The 17,326-nt window shown below is 43.1% G+C and overlaps 1 protein-coding gene across 7 annotated transcripts in view; it reads left to right on the top strand.

Moving 5' to 3' along the window:
- EPHX2 (epoxide hydrolase 2) overlaps positions 1–17,326 on the top strand; it is a 384,986-nt gene that overhangs the window by 111,318 nt on the left and 256,342 nt on the right. For all 7 annotated transcript variants that reach the window (XR_012801228.1, XR_012801227.1, XR_012801226.1 and 4 more), the window contains exon 12: positions 14,809–14,920. Coding sequence is in view for 4 of the 7 variants with exons in the window: in XM_075598616.1 (XP_075454731.1) it covers positions 14,809–14,920 (112 nt within the window). In the remaining 3 variants the exon portion in view is untranslated. The remainder of the gene's footprint in view (positions 1–14,808; positions 14,921–17,326) is intronic.

The following is a 17,326-nucleotide window of genomic DNA, read 5'->3' as shown; positions in this document are numbered from 1 at the left end:
CTACCCTTCCTTGTGTATTTGGTGATGTACGTGGGTACCTTCCTGGTTCCAATGGAGTAGCCAGGGAATCCGCCTTGGATAGCAGGAGCCGCATCCGTGATCCCACGTAGCGGGGCCTCCCAACAATATTTCCCTCACTCCTTACTTCCGGCAGCTGCGTGGTAGTATTCCTTAGCCTGGGTAATCCTCTTTGGCGATTCAGCTTCGTCGCTCCGCTGGTACTCGGCTACCAGGAATGTCCCTGAGGTATGGCCGTCCCTACAGTACTCAGCTAGGGTGGCTCAGGGCCTAACTCGGGCCTACGTGGTTCTCTGACCAAGTCCTGGGCAGCCTAACTGGCCTCCCGGACACAACCTTCTCCGCGGTCTCCAACAGTTCTGACATGCTGTCCCCAGTCTCCAGAGGATACCCTGTTCCTCCAGGAGTTATCCTTTATCTAGTCCTTTGGGAGTGCCAACATGGCCTCTGCTTAGAGTCCAAGGAGCTGCATCAGCTCCCCCTAGAGGTGCGGATGACAACCCTGATATTTAACTTTTTGTATACATATGTTTGTTGATGCAAAACTGCTCCACTGCATGGGAGAAATATGCTTTATCAATAAGTAGAGAGACCAGATTAGCAGCTATTTTGGCCGTACGTCACACTCCATTCGACATTAATCGTGAAAGTTGACTTGTAACCATTTCCCTAGGCAGATCACCTTGTCTGTCCACTTCTACTTCTTTTCAGAAACGTACAATAGTTTTCTATCAATAAGTAAGGCTGGGGAAAATAAACTGTTTTGAGAGGGATTTTAATCTTTTACTTGGCTTTGTGACGATCTACTACTGTAATGTCACACAAAAAAACATAGTTCTGGCCCCTATGACTTTTAGTGACGATCATGTGAGTTTAGGCAGCTCACTCAGCCCAGAGCTCTCTATGTTCTTCCACAGGACTTGAAAGAGTAGAGGATCCTCTATTGGTGAGGAGAGAGTGGGTTAGAAGCAAGTCATGCATCTCGTGTTTGGGAGCCCAAAATTGAGTCACAGCTTTTACCCTTTGGTATGAAAAGTGTTAAATGGAGATGTGTGTGTTTTTTTTTATTTTCATGTATTTTTTTTTTAAATTGAAAATGGGGATCTTTTCTAGCCTATAACCTTCAAAAAAACGTTCGTGTTGGGGGGTGGGCCCCTGCTCCTTTCGTTTGTCCTGTGCCAAATGATTTCTGTTGGCGGCCCTGATTGTGTGTGTGTGTTTGTGTGTCTCTGTGTCAGTCAAGTGAAACACACTATATGAACAACTTTAAAATAGTAAATTCTCCTGTAATTTAAAGTAAAAGTACTGTAAATTCAGCATGCAAACAGAAATTACAACTCCTCTCCATTTCAGCCCTCCCCTTTGCTCTTGTCCCAGCCCCTCTGCCTTCCGTCACTACCCTTGTAACAAGAGACATCTCGCAAACTCAAATTACAACTTTTGCTTGAGAGACAGGAGACGTCATCTGTAGCCGTAGCTGTAGCTGTAGCCGGCACTATAAGCGTGGCCTTACTGTTACTTTCGGTGCCCCCTGTTTTAAAGAATACATTTTTACAAATACTTATATATATTTTATAAATTGTATTTGCCTTTTCTTTTGAACGTGTCACTAGTTTGATTTTGTATGGTTCATGTAATAATTAAAACATAAATCGCTCAACCCCAATATAAAGTTGCAGCATTACTACATGACCATACATCTTTGGCAGTGTCCTTTTTCAAAATCAAAGTTTGCTTTATGTTTTATAGACTACTAAAGTCAAACCTGGCGTACATTCTCTATGTGCTAAAAAGGGCTTTTCAGCATACAGTAACTAACGGAGAAATTGCCTTTTCTCAATTTAGAATGTGCAGATGCATTGCTTTTCTGTAAGCTTCCTTTTATCCCAGAGTGCCTGAAGCATACAGTATGCTTTTATTCAGAATCTCTTCCCATTGATGGACAGTCTGAGAAGGCCACTTGAGAACTACAATGTTGCATCCAAACCAAAAGTGAAACGTGCATATAACTCTCAAAAGCACATCAGTGAAATTGAATAAGTGAGATGTTGAGAAGAACACCTATAAAAAATGTCATTCTCACGTGGTAAATTAGTTACATATTGATTCTAAGGAAAAGATGCATAATTTTATGAAAAATTCCACGAATGGTACAGATGTGGTCCATTTAAAAAAAAAAATATTATTTTTAACGATTTCGCCACTCAAGAAAACCTGGCAAAATGTAACAATTTTTGTATGAACTTTTGGTTTAAACGTTCGCAATTTTTTGAACAATTCTGAAAATTAAAAAAAATTAAACGCTAACTGAATTTAGGTAAGTTTGCTCATTTCTAATGTTACTTTTTATCTATTACAATGTACCCTGACTGATAAACTGATGTGCAATTTTATTATAAACAAATTTACATAAGTGTAAATGTATATTTCCTGTTCACCATGGCAGTAGGGTTAAGTCTAACCCCAACTGAGTAGGACAGGAGATTGAATTCTTGCAGGTAGGCCATAAAAGGCCCCTCCCACGACCTGCAGACAGTCTTTTCCTGTCGTACAGCTTGTTTTATTTTTTAAAGGACTCGCCGGACGATAGTTACGGCAATAAAGCCAGCGGGTTCTTAGCCTCTCTTCCCCTGAAGGTCCGTCAACGCACTGTGGGTGGTAGCAAGACGCAGGCCCGTGCAACCATGCAGAACTGCGGATGAGTCATTGAACGTGGCAGGCAGACAGCAGGGCTGTAGAGCAGATTGCAGGCTCAGATAATATTTACCGCTGAGGCGTCTTAGACGCATAGGAGTGGGGTAGACAGACAAGTAAGGCGTCCCATGTAAGTGCCTAGCACGTGCACATTCGAACGCACGCGCTATAATTCACCAGGCGGGCGCATGCATGTGATATCAGAGCGATAGCATACAGAGCTGTATGAAAGTGTCCTGGAAGCAGCCGCAGCATGGAACACTCGGCAGACAGGAGAAATCCGCTGCAAGAAGCTGGAAAACTTTTCGTAGCCAGTATGGAAGCGGGGGGAAAGTAAAGGGTTGCTTACAAAAACTAGGTGAGTCCTTAGTTTTGAAGAGAGAGGCAGAAAATCAAAGAGAGTTGATATCATGGAACTGAAATAAATATTTTTTCACCGTAGTGCTATGGTTATACAACCGGAAGAAGGAACTTCTAAGGGGGTGGTAGAGTCCCCGCATCAAAAGAAGAAAGCCGCTAAAAAAACTAAATGGTGTGCAGCATGTGAAAAAATAGCGTTAGAAGCTAAAAAGCTTTGTGCAGACTGCCTTAAAGCAGGCAGCAGGGAGAGTCAAATGAACAGATGAATACTTTCCTATCATGGCTGAAATATACAGTAAAGCAGAGGGTGGAGTCTGTGGTGAAACAAGCAGTGAAACCAGCGCAAAAGAGAGCAAGATCTCAGACCAGCCTGGATATAGTGAGAGACTCCTCATCAGACACAAAAAATGCAGGCTGAAGAATCAGAATTTAATTTAGAAATGGTGGGTCCTCTTATAAGGCAATGGGAGAAACATTGGAATTAGAGGATACAGAAGAAGTTACTCAGAAATCGGATTAATTATTTGGGACAAGGCCGAAGAAAGAGAACCAGATTTTTTCCAATTCATCAAGTAATCAAAGCTATGAATCAAATGGAATTGTCACAGCCGGATAGAAAACAAAATATTCCCAGAAAATGTAACATGATGTATCCTTTTGTACAAGAGGAGGTAAAATACTGGGTAGTCAATCCTAAAATTGATGCAGCAAGTTCCAAAGTTTCAAGAAAAACAACCATTCCAGTCGAAGATGAAGCATCACTCAAAGATGTAATGGATAGGAAAATGGATAGTGTTTTGAAGAACATATGTGTCAGCAGGTAGAGCATGCAAACCGACGATAAACGACATCAGTATCGAGGAATGCGGATATGGATTGCCAATATAGATGAAGCATTGGAAAAAGGAGTTGAGAACTTGTATTCTAAAAGCATTGTCAGAAATCAAATGGGCAGACGACTACGTAGCTGAAGCATCGCTGGATGCGGTAAGACTGGTAGCCAGATCAATGGCCTATGCTGTAACAGCAAGAAAAGCGCTATGGCGCAGACACAGCATCCAAAAACATTTTGTGTAATTTGCCCTTTGAAGGAGAATTTCTATTTGGGAATAAATTAGATGCAATTATAACCAAAGCATCAGGAGGTAAAAGCACATTTTTACCACAAGAAAGTAGAAATAGACGATATGTCCCTACATACCATCAGACGGAAAGAACACAGTATAGGGAAGCAAGAACATATCGACCTGAAAGGCCGTTCTCAAGAAATACGTCATGGGGAGGCGGACAAAATAAGCTTTTTCGTGGCTCCAGAGGGAAAAAAAATCAGTAGTTTGTAGAGCAGTATTGGATCTAAGAAACGTAAATACCTACTTACAGGTAAAGTTCAAAATGATTTCACTAAACATCATCATCCAAGTAGTAAAACCAAGTGATTAGATTATATCAATAGATTTAAAAGATGCCTATTTACACATCCCTATAGCAAAGAGACATCAAAAATTCCCCAGGTTTGCAATAAATCAGGAATACTACTGTACCAATATACGGTGCTGTCGTTTGGACTGGCAATATCACCCAGATCGTTTGCAAAGGTATTAGCATAGCAGAATTAAGATAAAGGGGTGTAGAAATGTATCCATATCTAGACGATATTCTGATAAAATCACAAAAACAAGAAAAACTGCTACAAGACAGAAACATAGTGGTATCTTTTCTAGATCATGATGGCTGGATTGTAAACATAGACAAAAAACAACTACACTTAGTACTAACACAGTTTTAAAAATTGGGAGTAGAATTTCACAAGGCAGAAGGAGCGGTGCGATTACCATAGTATAGGGTTCAAGACATTGGAGTCCAGACAAGAACGCTCAGACAGAGAACATCTCTTCAACAGCAAACTGTATGAGACACCTGGGAAATTTTGCATCAACGCTAAATGTAGTAAAATGGGCAGGTCTACACGAGACCATTACTACAAAATTTCTTACAGAAGTGGAACGAAGATCCCAAGGATGTAAAACAAGAAATATACATATACGCACATACAAAGAAAGAACTAAGATGGTGGGAAAATGCCCAAAACCTATTAAAAGGACATGCGTTACACCAGGTAAAATGGGTAAGAATCACCACAGACGCAAGCAGAGCAGTTTGGGGAGCTCAGGTGGGAGACCTACTGGTACAAGGTACTTGGACAACCAAAGAACAGCATTTACCATCAAACCTGCTGGAACTTAAGGCAGTGCAGAAAGCACTGGAAGCATTTCAAAGCCAGGTAAAGAATGGAAATATACAAATTAAAATCTGACAACAGGGCCATGGTAAAATATATAGCAAAACCAGGAGGAACAAGGAGCAAAAGACTGATAAAACTAACACCAGAATTTCTATCATTGGCAGAAGGCTATATTAGAGATATAACAGCCACACATATTCTAGGGACAGAAAATATTACATTTATGGTGACCGTATCGCTCAGCCTAATACTAATATCAATACTAAATTATAACAGGGTACTATAGGACAAACAATCGTCATTTTAAAAAGGTGGGTCCAAAGAGAATCTGTGACAGGGTGAATGAACGTCACCAGCCATATACCTGGCAAACCTATGTTTAGGCTTGCAGTGCAGCAGTGACGAGGTTAAGTTTCAGTTGAGAAGGGCTGCTTAATTGGTCTGACCCCAGCTGCATAATCAAGGTGTTTTAAAACCCCCAGGCTGTACACACATACAAGCTAGCAGGTCAGGAGACAGGACTGAAATACTGAAGAGATTACTGCTATAAGGTCTATTTTTCAAAGTATATGTGTGATGAACTGTCTGTGTCCTGCATGCTGAAGAGAAGCTGCCTTGTTTTCTATGCTGAAGAGAAGCTATTTTGTTTTTGTCTGCTGAAGAGAAGATATTTCGTGTTGTGTGCTTGTGACAGGGTAAATACAAGCCACCAGTTATATGCCTGGAAAACCTATGTCTAGTCTGCAGTGCAGCACTGACTAGGTTAACTTCAGCTGGGAACCTCAGGACAATTAGTGGTATCCCAGCTGCCTAATCAAGGTGTGTTAAAACCCAGGTTGTAGACACATGAAACTTGCTGTTGATGAGAGAGGAGTAAGTTGCTGAGAGATTTCCTGATACAAGGTCTGATTAGAAAAGTATATGAATTGTGAACTGTATGTCCCCTGCATAGAAAAGGGCAACTGCCATATACACTGTTTGCTAAAGTGAAACTGTTTTTGTCTGTTTGCTGAAGGAAAAGCCATTTTCGTTTGTTGCTGAAAAAAAGCTATTTTTGTTTTGTGTGCTGTATATTTTTCAAGGCAAAATAAAACAGCCTTGTCAAGAAACCCACATGTGTAGTTGCATGTACCCTGCAACATATGGTTGTCAAGAAGTGAGATTTGATTTTTTTCAAAAAGGTTCCTGCAGTTAAAGGGCCACACACACACACAAGAATGGAAGAAATGTTGAAAGCGTTTCTGTGCGAGCAGGCCCGGCTGCAAGCAGAGAGAGATGAAAGACTTTGGCAGCAGCAAACCCAGCTCATAGCCCAGCAGCAGGCAGCACAGGAGGAGCAAATGGCCAAGCTGCTGACCCAATTCCAGGGGTCTGCCAGTACAGAACCTGCAAGCAAACCCCCGATACTCCTGAGGAAAATGGCTCCGAACGAGGATCCAGAGGCTTTTTTACTGACTTTTGAAAGAGTTGCCGAAGCTCAGGGCTGGGCTACAGATCGCTGGGCAACTGCTTTGGCCCCGCTCCTCATAGGAGAAGCCCAGGCCTCATATCAGGGTCTCCCAGCAGATCAGGCAATGGACTAACGCCAAGTAAAAGCCGCCATACTGGATCGCTTAGGTCTGACCCCAGAGACCTACCGGCAGCAGTTCCGGAACAAGAAGTACACCGCTAAGATGAGACCCCGGGTCCTCGCTCAGCAATTATTGGACTTGTGTACACGCTGGATACAACCTGAGGAATGCACTAAGGAGGCAATTCTGGAGCAGGTGGTTTTGGAACAATTTTTACAAATAATACCCCCTTCCGCACGCTCGTGGGTAAAACGCCACGCTGCTGAAACCCTAGCTTTGGCGGTCCGACTCGTGGAGAACTTCCTTGGGGCTGAGCAGCAGGCGAGTGTCCTGGACCCAACTCCACCGGCACTTGCGGACGCCCAAAGAGGGAGGTCGGATCAATGGGGAACCTACGGCCCGTCACGGAACCGCCAAGTCCAACGGAAGGAGCAGTCATTACAGCAAGAACGGAGTCCAAACGCTGGTCCCCGCAGAGACCCTCATCCGGAAGGAGATGTCGGCTCGTCGCAAAATGAGAGGAACTTCCGAGGACGTCGCCCACAGGACCCACCAGATGCCTGGTCTCCAGTAACCGGTCCAGCAGAGCGCTACCCACAGCCCCCTCCTGCGAGGGAACCCTCTCCATGTTCCACCTGCAGAGAACAAGGCCACCGGTATGTGGACTGTCCACTGATGGATTGTTCATTCAGCAGAACCGTCGCCTCGGCTTATACTGGGGAAAATTACAAGCCCTGGCTACTTCCAGCCCTGATTGGGGGAAAAACCGTCCAGGCCCTTGTAGATTCGGGCTCTGGGAAAACTCTGGTCCTCCAGGAACTGTTACCGCCTAACGTGTGTTCTTTTGACTCCTCATGGAGCATAGAATGTATACACGGCGATGTAAAACGCTATCCGACGGCCAAAATCCGGCTACAGCTAAAAGGTCAGGATGCTTACCTCGAAGTAGGAGTCGCTCCTAGGCTCCCGGCCCCCGTTGTGCTCGGTCTGGACTGGCCTTTCTTTTCAGACCTAATGGCCCCAGTCTTTCACGTGGAGCCTCCTTCTAGGGCTCAAGAGAACCCTGGCAAACTGTTCCCCTTCTCAGCAGAACTTTTTCCCAGTAGACACCGGGTTCAAAAGACTCGGAAGCAAAGACGCTTGGACAAACAGGACTGGTTGCAGAAATCTGGGTCTCAAGGTGACCATTCTAGTAGTCAGAGGTCACAAGTGATGGCTGGGGATGGCCAAAGGGAGGGGGATATGGGCCCTGGAGATTTACCAGACCTGTACCTCCCTGACTTTCGCCAGAAGCAAAGGGAAGACCCAGTCCTTGCTAGACAGTATGACAAGGTGGTGAAAATTGATGAACAGATTTTAGATGCACAGGGGGTGATAGTATTCCCCCATTTTGAGCTATCAAAGGATATCCTATATAGGGTGAATAGGCAGACACAAACAGGGGAGGTCACCAGACAGATATTGGTTCCCAAGGCGTTTGTTAAATCTGTGTTCACTCTAGCCCACACTGTCCCTTGGGGTGGTCACCTGGGCAGGGATAAAACATTGGACCGTATTTCATCCCGATTCTATTGGCCAGGGATGCATAGTGATATTGCTAAGCTATGTGCAGCATGTCCGGAGTGCCAGCTAACTAGTCCAAAAGGACAAAAACCAGCCCCTTTGGTTCCTCTACCCTTGGTGTCAGTTCCCTTTTAGAGGATTGGGGTAGACTTGGTAGGACCTCTAGAACCTTCTGCGAAAGGACACAGGTTTATCTTTGTAATAGTTGATTATGCGACAAGATATCCTGAGGCGTTCCCCCTGAGAACAGCAACAGCGAAGCAAGTAGCCAACAAGTTGTTGGAACTGTTCTCACAGGTTGGACTTCCCCAGGTTATGTTGACAGACCAAGGTACAAATTTCATGGCTAAACTGATGCAGGATGTCTTAAAGTTACTAGAGGTCATGTCTGTTCGGACATCGGTCTACCATCCACAGACTGATGGATTGGTGGAAAGATTTAACCGAACTCTAAAAGGGATGCTGAGGAAATTTGTAGACTCAGAGAAGAGAGCCTGGGATGAACTTCTCCCTTTTCTGCTGTTTGCAGTGCGGGAAGTTCCCCAGGCCTCCACGGGATTCTCTCCATTTGAATTGCTCTATGGCCGCCAACCCCGGGGTATCCTAGACCTCCTAAAGGAGTCCTGGGAGGAACAGCAGTCCCCTTCTAAGAATACCCTGCAATATGTATTGGACCTTAGGAAGCGCCTAGATGTGGTCGGCCATTTTGCCAGGGAGAATCTTAGATCAGCCCAGGACAGTCAGGAGAGACATTACAATCAGAATGCTCGCATGAGAGTGTTTCACCCAGGAGACCAGGTGATGTTATTGTTACCCAGTTGCGAGAGTATACTCCTGGCCAAATGGCAGGACCCATTCGAAGTACTCTGCCGTACGGGTGATGTGGATTACGAGATCGCTCAACCAGGGTCCAGGAAGGGTAAACAAATTTACCATGTGAACTTGCTGAAACCCTGGAAGATGCAGCGGTCTCTATTCATCCACCCGGTGGAGGAGGAAACGGACTTGGGTCCTCAGCCTCCACGGGAGAACATCGTGAGTGACGATAAAATCCCAATGGGTAAACAGTTGTCCTCTGAACAAAAAGGGGACTTGTTAGCAATAATTACACAATTCCAGGATGTTTTTTCTGACTTACCAGGACAAACTAACTTAATTTCCCATGCAATCGAGACAGCACCTGGGGTAAAAGTACGTTCCCGTCCTTATAGGTTGCCTGAAAGTCGTAGGGCTCTGGTAGAGAAGGAGGTACAAGAAATGTTACACTTAGGAGTGATTGAGGAATCATGCAGCGAGTGGTGTAGTCCACTAGTTATGGTCCCTAAACCCGATGGGAAGGTAAGATTTTGTGTGTACCTCCGAAAGGTCAATGCGGTATCCAAGTTTGACGCATATCCGATGCCAAGGGTGGACGAATTAATTGACGCCCTTGGTAACGCGGAATATATATCCACGTTGGACTTGACAAAAGGGTACTGGCAAATACCCTTAGAGGAAAAGTCCAAATGCAAAACAGTCTTTGCCACTCCCATGGGTTTATACCAGTTTGTGACAATGTCATTTGGACTGCATGGAGCCCCAGCCACATTTCAGAGACTCATGGATAAGGTACTGAGGCCCCATAGGACTTATGCCGCAGCCTACCTAGATGACATTGTCATTTATAGTAAACACTGGCGGGCCCATCTGAATAGACTGAAAGCGGTCCTCAAATCTCTAAGAGAGGCAGGGCTCACAGCCAACCCTAAGAAATGTGCCTTGGGTAAAGCGGAAACCAAATATTTAGGGTATGCAGTGGGAGGTGGAAAAGTAAGGCCACTAGCTGACAAGGTAGCTGCCCTGAAAGAAGTTCCGACCCCCCAATCAAAAACGCAGGTACGCTCTCTGCTGGGTTTAGCAGGGTACTACCGGCGGTTCATCCCCAACTATTCGGAAGTGGCATCCCCTTTAACGGACCTCACAAAAAAGTGTGCCCCTACACAAGTGGTGTGGTCAAGGGATTGGCAGAGAGCCTTTGAGGACATAAAAAGGTGTCTATCACAGGGTCCCATCCTTAGAAGCCCAGACTTCAACAGCCCTTTTATAGTGCAAACAGATGCATCAGAGATAGGGCTAGGGGCAATGCTGTCACAACAGTTTGAGGGAGTTGAACATCCTATCCTTTTCCTGAGTAGAAAATTGTTCCCAAGGGAAAAAAATTACTCACTGATTGAGAAAGAGTGCCCCCCCAGTAAGAACACTAACAGGGGAGGAATGTGACAGGGTAAATACAAGCCACCAGTTATATGCCTGGAAAACCTATATCTAGTCTGCAGTGCAGCACTGACTAGGTTAACTTCAGCTGGGAACCTCAGGACAATTAGTGGTATCCCAGCTGCCTAATCAAGGTGTGTTAAAACCCAGGTTGTAGACACATGAAGCTTGCTGTTGATGAGAGAGGAGTAAGCTGCTGAGAGATTTCCTGATACAAGGTCTGATTAGAAAAGTAGATGAATTGTGAACTGTATGTCCCCTGCATAGAAAAGGGCAACTGCCATATACACTGTCTGCTAAAGTGAAACTTTTTTTGTCTGTTTGCTGAAGGAAAAACCATTTTTGTTTGTTGCTGAAAAAGAGCTATTTTTGTTTTGTGTGCTGTATATTTTTCAAGGCAAAATAAAACAGCCTTGTCAAGAAACCCACGTGTGTAGTTGCATGTACCCTGCAACAGTGCTGTATGTTTTTAAGGCTCAATAAAGAAGCCTTATCAAGAGAACCCGCGTGAGTGGTTGCATGTACCCTGCAACAGAACCCAAAAAAAGTTCCTATATCAAGCACTCGCTGTGGAAGATAGAAAGTGAGTAATTACTCCATGATGTAAAATATCTCTAACAAATGGTCTATGACCAGAGCCTAACCATCAGCTGACATATATAATACATATATGTCCACATAGGACTAAAAGTGAGAAAAAAAAAAACCAATAAAGTTTTAATAAACATATGAAATGAACATATGTGTGGTGTAATAAAATCCTCTTAGGACGTGGGCGCCATATATAGAGCAGTTGACATATACCTCATATTAACACGTGTAATCCCCTTGTTAGAGGTAGATGTAGGTGGAATAGTAAATATATCAACATAAAACCAGGAGAAAATGGTGCAGCAAACAAATAAATATAGTGTATATATTTCAGGAAAAACCCCACTACATTCAGAGATAGTCCTGAAATATATGCACTATATTCACCTGTCAACTGCTCTATATAAGGCGCCCACTTCCTAAGAGGATTTTATTACACCACACATTATATGTTCATTGTTTATTTCATACGTTTATTAAAACTTTATTTTTTTCCCTCACTTTTAGTCCTATGTGGACATATATAATACATATTTGTCAGCTGATGGTTAGTCTCTGATCATAGACCATTTGTTAGAGATATTTTACATCTTATGGAGTTATTACTCACTTTCTACCAGAAAATATTACTGCAGATGTTCAGTCGAAACCTAATTCACCCAGGAGAATGGTCATTAGACAACCAAGTATTCTGCAAATTGGTAAAACGTTGGGGGCAACCAGAAATAGATCTGATGGCTACTCACAAAAATAGAAAGGTGGAAAATTATTGTGCAAGGCACTTTCATCCCAGTGCAAGGCACACAGATGCCCTCAGTTTCAAGTGGCAGTTCAAACTGGCATATCTTTCCCTCCAATTCCTCTCATTTCAAAGATAGTGCCGAAGATCAGGAGCGATCAAGCAGAGGTGATACTGGTGGTACCATATTAGCCAAGGGACCATGGTTTGCCCATCTCATAAACAGGGCAATAGACCCACCGTGGCATCTACCAAATATCCGGGGACTTATACAACAATGACCAGTATATCACCCTGAGCCCAAACAATTGGCCTTGACGGCTTGGAGATTGAGTTGAAGGTCTTAAGAGAAAAGGGATGTTCAGATAGAACAATAAAAACCCTGTTGGAAGCAAGAAAGAAATCTACCTCCACGGTATACTACCGAATTTGATTATGCTTCAAAGACTGGTGTGTTAAGCAAAACCAGAAGTGTTTTTTCCAAATACTGTGACACTGTAGAATTCCTACAAGAACGGTTTGATAGAGGACTCAGCCTCAGTTCATTGAAGGTGCAATTTTCTGTATTGTCAGCACTGTTGGAGAATAATCAAGCAACTAAAAAGCTCGTTATTCGTTTTTTGCAAGAGGTCAAGAGGTTAAGACCGCAAATCAAGAATAGAGTGCCAGCATGGGACCTATCACTAGTACTGGATGTCCTCAAAATGCAGCCATGTGAACCTATAGATCAAATACCCTTGACGTTTTTATCATGGAAGGTTGCATTCCTTATTTATTTATTTATTTATAAAATACTTTACCAGGAAGTAATACATTGAGAGTTACCTCTCGTTTTCAAGTATGCCCTGGGCACAGAGTTAAGACAAATAATACATGTACATGTACAAATAATACATAATAGCAATTACATCAGCAAGGAGAGTGGGAGAATTACAAGCTTTGTCTTGTAAAGAACCGTTTCTGGTCATCGACCAAGAAAAAAAAGGTGTGTACCATTTCTTACCGAAAGTAGTTTCTCAATTTCATATAAACCAAGAAATAGTTATTCCCTCATTTTACCCAAAACCGGGTAATAAGAAGGAAAAAAGATTGCATAATCTTGACGAAATGAGGTGCTTGAAAACCTATATCGATAGCGTGAACTACATAAAGTCAGGCTGTTTATCATTCCAGATGTATATAACGGGTGAATCAGTGATTAACCCACCAGGAGCTCAGAAATAACATAGTCCTGCTTGTTGGTATAGTTAATATAATTGATGTAATCCCGGGACCTAGGCTAAGGTCAACCCCAGATGAAATAGGTATAACATATATGATATCTTTTCCAGCAACTGGCTTGCTTCAAGCACCATAGAGTTGAGATAAAAAGACTCACTTATTGATTCTGGGGTTGCTGACACCGTGCCTGCCGGGTCCTCCTTCTTGAAAGATGTCGCTTCTCCTGCTATCAGAACTCGTCTTAGCGCTGAGTAAGTATGGGATAGATGTGGCGCCCCAGCATCACGGATAGCCGATATCCTCTTCACCGCCAACCCTGCACCCGCTCCATCGCGGTGGGTGGTCACCTGACCGGTGGCAACAACGAGACTTCCGGGTTCAGTCACAGGAGCAGCAGGATACCAGTAGCAGCTCGGCGTGCTGGCGATGGTCAACAGCACTGTAGAAATCCTCCCGAAGGGGGTATAGACGCCGCACAGCCGCAATAAATCAATGCAGGCTGATTTGTGGCAGTAGAAAAAGCTTTATTTGCATAAGGTGCAAGTGGATTCTCTGACGCGTTTCAGCCTATCAGGCCTTTGTCAAAGGCCTGATAGGCTGAAACGCAGCAGAGGATCCACTTGCACCTTATGCAAATAAAGCTTTTTCTACTGCCACAAATCAGCCTGCATTGATTTATTGCGGCTGTGCGGCGTCTATACCCCCTTCGGGAGGATTTCTACAGTGTTTATCATTCCAGAAGGACGGGGGTAAGCAGCGTCCAAAGCAACAATATCCAAATGGATTGTATCATGTATCAGAAAATCGTACGAAAACAAAGGACAAAATTCGCCGTTGAACTTACACTAAAGGCACACTCAACGAGAACAATGGCCACTTCGTGGGCATTCAAAGCACAAGCATCACGGCACAAATCTGCAAAGCGGCAGTATGGTCTTCATTTAACACATTTATGAAGTATTATATTGGACATTCAGGCTTCAGCTGACACAAGCTTTGGTCGAAAAGAACCACAGTCTGTAATAAAATAAAGTGGAAGACGGTAATAAAGTGGTTGAAACTGATATTGGCATTTGGTTTTTGCTTTTCCCTCCGTCAATAATAGTGCTGGGGTATGTCCCAATGTTGCCCACTGCCATGGTGAACAGGAAAGGAGAAAAGGTAACCAACTTACCGTAATTTTCTTTTCCTGGGACCATGGCAGTGAGCACATAGTTACCCTCCCTATGTATGCCTAATATGTATCAGTTGTATTTTTCTGCTCTGGGAGATTCCAAAGACTATCTGTAGGTAGTGGGGAGGGGGCTTTTATGGCCTACCTGCAAGAATGCAATTTCTTGCCCTAATCAGCTGGGGATAGACTTAACCCTACGTTGTCCAGTGCCATGGTTCCAGGAAAAGAAAATTACTGTAAGTTGGTTACATTTTCTCCTTTCTTTGATGGTAATATCTGTTATAATTGAATAAGACGATGATGAACATCTATTTTATGAAAAATCAACCAATTCTGGGGACAGAAGAAGAAATTAAAGCCTCTATATTTTGTTTTTTTTCAGGGGAGTTGCATCTTTGAATACTCCATTCTTTCCTTGTGATCCGAAGGTGAAAACAGCTGAAAAAGTAAAAGCCAACCCCCTCTTTGACTATCAACTTTATTTTCAAGAGCCCGTAAGTATGAAAAGTACATGTGCCTATGACACAATTCTTGCCTACCTAAAAAGAAAGGGTCTGGTAAATCACACAAAGCACTTGCAGTAGTCAGTGCCCAAAATGACTCCACATGTTCTAGTTATTGGCCTTTTTAAAGCGAGAGTCTAAATATGTATTCAAAAATACATTTTAAAAGTTCCAAGGTTTATTGTCAATCTGTTGATAATTAATGATCTATATATGTATGTATAATTTTATTTCTATAGCGCGCACAAAGCGCTTTGTAATTTGTTTACTTTGTATTGTTATTTATATAAACAATGGGGATAAGTGCAATAGGTAAATGAGAGTATAAGGCAAAGGGAGACACTGTCTCGGAAAGCTTGCAATCTAATTAATGCAGTGTGTTGGGACGATTACAGACACAGTAGGGAGTAAAAGTACTTTATTAAAATGCAGTTAGGGGAGGTCAAGTGCACCTGGAGTTATTAGTAGAGGCATAGAAAGTTTAATCAGATGTTTGTTAAGAGGTGAATTTTCAGCTGGGCTTTGAATGTGGAAAGTAAAGCTGTCTGATGAATATTGAGTGGAAAAAGGTTTCATAGGTGGGGAGAGATTTGTTTAAAAAAAAAATGTTTCATACAGGAGAGGGCTATAGATGTAAACGGGGCACAGATGAGTCAACCCTGGGTTGAGCGTAAGAGACGAGAAAGGAGACTTTTGTAGTTGATATAGAAACTTAATAGAAAGCCAGCAGAGAGAGTAGAAGAAAGCAGAAGCAGACATGTGCCTGGGAGAGCAGGAGATGATTCAGGCAGCAGCATTTTGAATGGGTTTTAAAGGAGCGGGGAGTGTGGCAGGGAGGGGAGATAAAATCATGTTCAGTAAGCAATACGAGAGAGAACAAGTGCATGTATTTAGTGTTTTAGTGGTAGTTGAACATAGGAAGGGACCTAAATTGGCAATGTTGCGAAAGAAGACATTGCAAGATTTAGTAACAAAATGTCGGGAAGAGACAAGTGAAATGCAACCCCATGGCAGCGTACTTGTGAGACTGAGTGGATAGTGGTGTTATTGACTAATGGAGAAGGGAACAATGGGACCTGGTTTGGAAGGGAATATGAAAGCTGTCTTCTCTATGTTAAGTTTGAGGTGACTAAGGGCAATCCAGGCCGAGATTGCCAATAGGCACTCTGTACTTTTTTTTTTTTTTACTGGATTGCAGGTGTGTATCAATATATTTGTGTATCAGTACAGAGATGATATGTAAATCGCAGGGAGACGGATATAAAACAGCCTTGAGGTACACTTGCAGAGTTCCATAAATGTCAAGGAGGAGTTGGCATAAGAGACACTAAAAGAACGGTAAGTGAGGTAGGAGGAAAACCAGGAGAGGGTGGTCAACAGTATCAAAAGCTGAAGAGAGTTCAAGAAGATTCGGAGTGGAGAAGTTTCCTTGAGATTTGACAATATGAAGGTCATTAGCTATCTTGGAGAGTGTAGTTTCTGTTTTGTATGTTGTGCAGAAGCCTGATTGGAGAGGGTCAAATAAGTTATGGGAGTTGAGAAAGGGAAGTATAGGTAAAGAATCAATTTGTTCCTGAAGTTTAGAATCAAAAGGCAAGAGTGAGACAGGGCAATAGTTGAAGGGTAGTTGGAGTCTAGGGTTTTATTCTTAAGAAAAAATTGAACAATAGGTTGTTTAAAAAGAGAAGGAACGTGCCAGAACAAAGTGATGAGTTGAAGATGTTTGTGAGGCTGGTGACCATAGTAGAAGCAAGAAATTTCAGGAGATGGGAGGCAATAAGGTTGAGGTTGCATGTGTCTCCTCTGGTTGAGGAGAATTGCAGGAGAGATGTTTCTTCCTCTGTAACTGGAGAGAAGTCAATTGCAGATGGAGGAGGATTAGGAAGCAGGTGTGTGGAAGGGACAGTTGGAATTTATTTGCTGTTAGTTTACACTTTGCACTTGAAATAATCGGCAAAGTCTTAGGTTGTAATGGAAGGAGTGGAGACTGTTTAAGCTGGAGGTCAAAGAAGGGTGTCAGACAGAGAAGTGGGGGCGTGGTTTTGAATTTATGCCTTTTTATAAGAGAGGTGAAGTAACTGGAGGCAAAAAAGGGTGTCACTTCCATTATGTGTTTTCATTACCACAAATTACAGTTTCCCCATCAAAACTCTTAGGTGTCAGCAAAGAAGTTTCACTTCAAAAAGAGCAGAATTAAAGCAGGACAGAATACATTTATAGGGAAGGAAATCAGCCAGTGTAAGAGACTTCCTCCAGAAGCATTCAGCAGAACGACTGCAAGACCACAAAGTGGGTCTGTGTGTTTTTAGCCAGGGTTGAGGGTTGGAGTGCCATGAGTGTCAGCGTACAGGAGGAGCATACTTATCAAGTGACAAGGCAAGGACGGCCGTGTGGTAA

Source organism: Ascaphus truei, chromosome 4 (genome assembly GCF_040206685.1).
Source record: "Ascaphus truei isolate aAscTru1 chromosome 4, aAscTru1.hap1, whole genome shotgun sequence".
Classification (NCBI taxonomy): Eukaryota; Metazoa; Chordata; class Amphibia; order Anura; family Ascaphidae; genus Ascaphus; species Ascaphus truei.
The sequence above is the reverse complement of the archived record's forward strand: the minus strand, read 5'-3'. Positions and strand labels throughout refer to the sequence as shown.